The 6,730-nt window shown below is 44.0% G+C and overlaps 1 protein-coding gene across 1 annotated transcript; it reads left to right on the top strand.

The window, feature by feature from the left end:
* Positions 1–201: 201 nt before the first annotated feature.
* LOC129722135 (T-box-containing protein TBX6L-like) lies at positions 202–6,279 on the top strand. The gene is made up of 5 exons (XM_055675386.1): positions 202–601; positions 2,007–2,166; positions 3,886–4,153; positions 4,257–4,394; positions 4,843–6,279. The coding sequence occupies exons 1-5, from the start codon at positions 514–516 to the stop codon at positions 5,407–5,409; spliced, it is 1,221 nt and encodes a 406-aa protein (XP_055531361.1). The 5' UTR covers positions 202–513; the 3' UTR covers positions 5,410–6,279.
* Positions 6,280–6,730: the final 451 nt, after the last annotated feature.

Here is a 6,730-nt window from a genome sequence, read left to right as displayed (position 1 = left end):
GGGTGTGAGGAATGGCACATGGAAGAAATGCCGGCTGAGAAGAAGAGACCACAAAACGGAGACTGTGGTAGGAACAGGTTTCGGACCGGTCGGTTGTGTGCGTGTGGTGCGAACCACACGGCTGCTACGAAGAAAACGGTGAAAGAAGACGAAACGACCGATGAAGTTAGCACTTCGATGTTTGTTTTAGACCAAACCAGTTGTCGAGCAAACCTGGAAGTGGGTGGATGTCAATCCGTGGTATAAGTCGTAAATACTAGAAAAAAAATCAAAATTGGTTCTCGTTTGGATTTGAAAATAAGTAAAGTTGTACGAGTTCGAAAAATTTTAATAACCGAGTTGCTGAGTGTAGCGAACGTATTGCGTGACTAGTGAACTATCAGACGAGTAGAAACCTTACTAGTGCTCGCAGCTGAAAAAAGTGAGCAGTACTTTATGAAAGCCTGACAAAAGTTTTAAACGAATTTGTGCGAGTGAACATTCGGAAGGAAAGTGACAGTTTTAACAGCAAACATGACAGAGCTAATGGATTTAAGAATGCATCACCATCTTGCTCTGCAGACGGAGATCTATCGGCAGCAAATGTTGCAACGTTTACCAGGTATGATAAGTTTCACACTATTTTTGACGACGGGAAATTCGTAATCCCAGGGGGAAACAGGTGTCGGAGCTATCAATCATTGTCACCTATAATGTAATTTCTCCCGACGGTGGTTGGTTCGATTCCGAATAAGGGCCGAGCTTGGCAGCTACCAATTAACATACCTTAGCCGATGTCATCCTTAACTTGAAATCCTTATTTTGCCGACGGAATTCTGGATTTAGTGACTGGCCGTACAACATAGTTGGAATGCTTGAATAATGTTTTAATTGAAAACTTGTTTTTTATGCGCGTCGTTACTCTCTTTTGGTGAGCGACAGCAGCAGTATCGATGCGAAACCCATAAGTAGTTGTTCAGCTTTTCCATAGGTATTGGAACTTGTAATTAGCCTGCTTCTCGCGGAAATCTAGAACTGCTGGTTCGGTTGATTTCGAGAAACGTCATTGCCGCTGGTAAATGCCGTAATTAGCTGCTTAAACCATGGATGGTTGAGTTATCCAATGAATCGATCAGTGGGAGTTTAATGGCCCATCTTGGGTAACCAGAAGTGGACGGTGCAAGATACGAATTCCGTTATCCACGAGCGGAGTTGGGGTGGTGGGTGCTCAGGCGATAGAAGATGGTTTGGTAATAATGAGCTACTTGGGAAGATTTGTGGGAGGTTGGACCACCTCATGGAGAGTGCTTCCGTCCGCGTTTGTAGCGGATAGTTTTCAAGGGTGAACCAGACATTTACAACGTGTACAACGATGATGAAAAAGTCGTAGATGAAGCGATAATCATAAACCTCATTTCCGGGAGGCAGACTTTCACGTGATTTGTTTTGGCCCATCGCACCGATTTGCAATTCGTCTTGTGGGTTGGATTGAGTGGGATTCATCAAACAAGACCACCCAGCATTTGGAATGTTTGATGGACATACATATTTCTGTACGTACCACAGTCACTCAATTTAAATTTTCGTTGGATGTTCTCTTTTAACCGTCCGGAACAAGTTACAACAAGCGGATCGAATCGTACAGCATAGTTCAAAATAATACGATCATTAAAAGTTTCTTTCGCCTTGCCTTCTGTGTGCACCTCCGGTTGAAAAGAAACTTGAAGAAAAGTAAATTGATTTCAACTTCACAGCCTTCGCCGGCTGCCGTTCGATTGTTTTGGTAAACAGCACATCAATCTGTGAAATGACGATGAAATTTTCCAATTTTCACGCCATGTTAAATTAACTTAATTGCCGACTCGCTCACGTAAAACTCCGCGTTTTGGGTTCTGTACGCGACCAACCGGCAGCATAATTCTGAACGTGTTAATTACCCCTCGCCACTCGAACTTTCCGGAATTCCACAGCGGAATCCAGACTCGACTCTGCATAACCACCTTACTCATGTTTGTTCATTGTTTCAGACCCTTATCCTACGATGCTACCGGTCCCGGCACCAAGACCACTGATGCTACCACCACGATTCCCATTGCCGACGGAGGTGGACACTAAGCTACAGAATCGTGAACTTTGGAGTCAGTTTCACCGCATCGGGACGGAAATGATCATAACCAAGAGTGGACGGTAAGTGTTAAACAGCCAACTTTAAATCTGCTTTGAGGACTAGCCTTGCGGACGACTGTCGGAGCTATCATTACCCATGCGCACTATAATTCCTTGGAAAGTAGTTCAAAAACTGTTCGCAAATTACGTTTATAACACCGAAAGGTCTCGCTCCGGACCTTCAACACCAGTGAAATTCGATTTCACAGCTTTTAACTCTTGACCCGGCCTTGGCGCCAATGTTTATGACCGTCGGCATCCAGACACAGTCACAGAAAATTCGACCGGGTTCTTCTCTCTCTCTGTTTGCTCTAGCAATTGCCGATTCGGGAACCCCGGGAAGCGACCACTTCAAGCACACGGCTCTTAGAAGGCACAGACGCCTTACGCCGCTCATCCTTCACCTCACAACCTCTCATAATTTCCCTCACAGCTTTTTTTTATTGGGTGCCTTTTTGTTTTAGCACAATCATAAATTGCTTCTGATGAGTCTCTTTCCATACCCAACGCAGAGTACCAGAGTTTACGTTTGGCGCCAATTATGTTCGTCGAGTCGTTATTCTTCCTGCTGTTCCCTTCTCTTTTTCTCTCTCTCGTTGTGGCGAAGCGATGAACCTCGTTAAACCTCGTAGTCCAAAATTTCCGCACTACTCGAAGGAAATTTATGATATTTTTTTTCTCTCTGTTTTTGTGTTGTACCTCTGCTGTTGTGAAGCGTCTGGCTGTTGTCGTGTCGTGATTCAGGATCTTGTCTGGAAATTGTTTAGTGTGCGGTTTTCTTTCACTGCGGTCTCAAGTAGGCGCACGGGATGAACAAGTGTTTATTTTTCTTGCGGATCAGACAGATCTATGAGAGTCAGCGGATTTTGCTTCTGCGAGCGGATTCTTTCTTCTAGGCTATGTACGTAAGGCCACACAGCCACGATCGATGAAATACAAACCGGCAGTTCCTTCGAATTTCGCCCGCCCGGCCACTAACCGAACAAACTTGTTCCAATCAGAGCACACCAGGTTTGGTCAGAGCTGGTTTCCACGATACCCGACAGAAAAAGAAGCGAGAAGTCATTATCCCAGCGGGACTTCTTGTTCCGGCGGGACTGTCTATTCCAATTCGAAGCTCACACCCGCAAGAGCGACATCAGCAGCAACAGCAACAACCAGAAACGAAGTGTTTATTGTCTGGTGCCCGGCGGGAGGTCAGTGCGTATTTAGCCGACATTGGCGCCGAAAATCTCTCGATTCGAGCGATCCCGAGGGAAAGCCAATTTACACGAACTGATTTATCAATCAGTTAGAGGTTCGTCTCTGTCTGGTTCAACCAAGTCACTCGAAACTGACGAACGCGCCTTAACAATTCTTGTAATTAGACACTGAGAAGATTTCCCCAAGGTTTCATGTGTGAAGATACATAAACCTGTATCTCGTGAACCGAGGAATTTGAATTTTTACGATCACTCACAAATCATAAACCCGAACCGCTTCCAATTTCCTATGCGCAGCTATAAAGTGTCCCTTTCGTTTCGTCGGTTTATCTACGTTAAAGGCGTGAAAGGGAAAGCGATATAGAATAGCTAATTTAAAATTAATTTAAAGAAATATAACCGAGCGTGAAATAATTATATATTCATTAGACCTTCCTCGAAATCAAGCAAGCAGTCCTCAAGGTCGAAAAACGATCTGTAGTTTCGTTTCCCTTAACTGACCATATTTCTCACATACACACACTCTTCGTCATTACAGCCGCATGTTTCCCTCAATGCGTCTATCGATCAATGGCCTCGAAGCGGAAGAAAACTACTGTGTCCTCATCGAGATGGTTCCTATCAGCGATTGCCGGTTCAAGTTCAGTGGATCCCAATGGGTTCCGGCTGGTGGAGCAGAACCGCAAAGTCCCCAGCGTATGTACCTGCACCCGGATAGTCCCGCTCTTGGTTCTCACTGGACTTCCCAGCCGGTTGTATTCAACAAAGTTAAACTAACCAACAACACACTGGACAGTAACGGACATGTAAGTATCTTCTATCAGTTAGCAGGAGAAACTTATTGCTGAGATCCACCACTTCAAACCACGGATCACTAATGCGGATTCTTTTCTGTTCTTGTTTTTCCAGATCGTTTTGACTAGCATGCACAAATACCAGCCACGAATTCATATAATCAAAACTTCGGATCCCTCGCAAATACCGTGGTCGCCACAGTCGGCCTTTACCTTCCCGGAGACCGAGTTCGTTGCCGTCACCGCTTATCAGGTTGGTATCACTCTATCTTACTGCTATCCTTTCCTTCTCCTATGTACCAGCCGATATTTTTTTTTGGCGAATGATCCATTAGGAGGCCCCCTTAAGCCTCCTTGTCGATTCAGTGTGCTTTAAACGGCAAGGGGGCGGCTTTAATGCTTTGATTCCAAAATCAAAACCTGTCGATCTCGAGTAAGCTATACACGCTTCAACGACTTCATTTGAGGATCAGTTTTTCCCTTCTCCTCCGAACGTCTTATGTGGCATTTCAATTTTTTTAACCACTGCCGTTAAGCCGCCGTTAAAAAAAGCATCCGATAACCATCTTCGCTTTATCCTTTTTGGCTCGTTCCCTCCATCATCGTCATCATTTTGCTGATGATCATCGTCAGCCGCCAGCCAGCGAAGCATTTTCGGAATTATTCTCATTGTTCTACCTTTTTCTTCTCTTTATTTACAGAATGATCGCATCACCAAGCTTAAAATCGACAACAACCCGTTCGCGAAGGGATTCCGGGAAACTGGCCAGTCGCGATGCAAACGAAAGGCCGGCATTATGAACGCCAGCTCTCGTTCGGTTGACGATTCGGAAGAATCGGGCGGAGAGTCCGGTCCAGAGCTAAAGCGCCAAAGAACAAGTAGTGGCTCTTTGGACGACAGTGACATTTCAGTGAGCGATTCGTCCAGTGGTACCAGCTCGCCGGTCAATGTTGACGATCTGCACCGGAACCCCCACGAGGAAATGATTCGGCCGCATCCGTATCACCATATGCTAAATCCTGCAGGAATGGCTGTTACGGCAGCAGCTGCCAGCTGGATGGATCTGATGTTTCCATACTTCCAACAACCCCATCATTCTCTGCCATCCCCTCACAATCACCACAGCCAACCACAGCATCTGAAAGTGGACTTCAACTCTCTATCTGTACTACCACCATCGTCCGGCAAATCTGCTGAAAAATCCGCTGAATGTTCCGGAAAAAAGCTTGGTTTCAGCATATCCGCCATTCTTGGCTATGATCGGTAGATTCGACCAACCAAACACTGGAAGGTTTCTCTGTCTCTCTCTTCCGCTTTCTAGCCCTGCAGCTAGAAGAGAAACCCCAGTTGTGTCAAACTGCATCATGTTGGATGCGGCGGTGATAAACCAAGCAGTGTAAGAATAAAAAGCATGGGTGTAAATTAGTTCCTCACATATTCACACCTGGATGCAACCGAGCAGCAGTGGGGACCGACGACGCCATTTGAGACCGGACGTCGCGTCTCTATGGAATGGAGGAATTTAAATCTCTCTGGAGTTGTACGATGCTGGTCGACTGTTGATGGTTCAGTAAACATTACCACCGCAGCTCGAAGCCAGGGGAAAGAATAATCTTGTTTGCAAGATACAGCCAAGAATCGGTGCCATTGTGTGTATGCGCATGCACACGTTTGTGCCAGCGTCGTTCCGATCTTCTGCAGCAGGTTCGGCCTCATCTTCGAGTGATGAATGTGTGCATTTTTCTGTCTCTCTTAGACTTAAAAAAACTCTGTTTTGTGTGCAATTGTTGCGAAGGAAGGAAAAAGGTGTGTAGAGATTAGAAAATTGTTTGCAAAGTAGTGTGTCTCGGTTTAGGCAGCGGACATGAGAAGGCAATTGTTAATTATTTGTAGGGCAATTGAAGAAGGCGAAAGTCAAATGGGTACTTTATTCAGGGTAGACGCAGTTGTAAGGATTTACTTTGACTTCTGAAACTGTTATTTCTAGAGAGCTTCCTATTGTAGTTGTTTAATGGTTCGTATCTAGAGATATCTCATTGAGCTTAGTATTAGTAATGTACGAACGATTTAGTTAAGTTGGTTATTTTACAAATGCAAAGAGACTGTACGAAAATAAACACAACCATTGAAATTTGAATATTTGATAATTTTGAAAAGAACATTCTGTGGTTTTCATATTTTACTGTCAATACTGAGACAGAGTAATTCGAAGCGAAATCCTTAAAATTTGATGGGAACACATGGGAACACATACTATTTCTGCACGTAGGGATTCAGACCATTCTGACTCAAGGGTTATTTTTTAACACGACGAATGTGTTTTAGAAACTGGGGACTTGGAAAAATATACACTGAGAAAAAAAATTCAGTTTTAATAGTGAATAAAAACTTTAAATTTAATTTGCAAAATATGGCATATATCTTTTGATTTTGTTAAATTTTAACCATGTCAAATTGATGTTATTTGGCAACTTTTAAAACTCGTTTCAAAATGGGTCAAAAATATCTAATGTAGGGTTGACAAAAAATGAAATAACTGGAGATAGAATAGTAGGAATCTCAAAAAAATATAGTTTAGCAGGTGGGTC

This window comes from Wyeomyia smithii, chromosome 2, assembly GCF_029784165.1.
Source record: "Wyeomyia smithii strain HCP4-BCI-WySm-NY-G18 chromosome 2, ASM2978416v1, whole genome shotgun sequence".
In the NCBI taxonomy this organism is placed as follows: domain Eukaryota; kingdom Metazoa; phylum Arthropoda; class Insecta; order Diptera; family Culicidae; genus Wyeomyia; species Wyeomyia smithii.
This window is presented reverse-complemented; position numbering and strand designations above follow the sequence as displayed.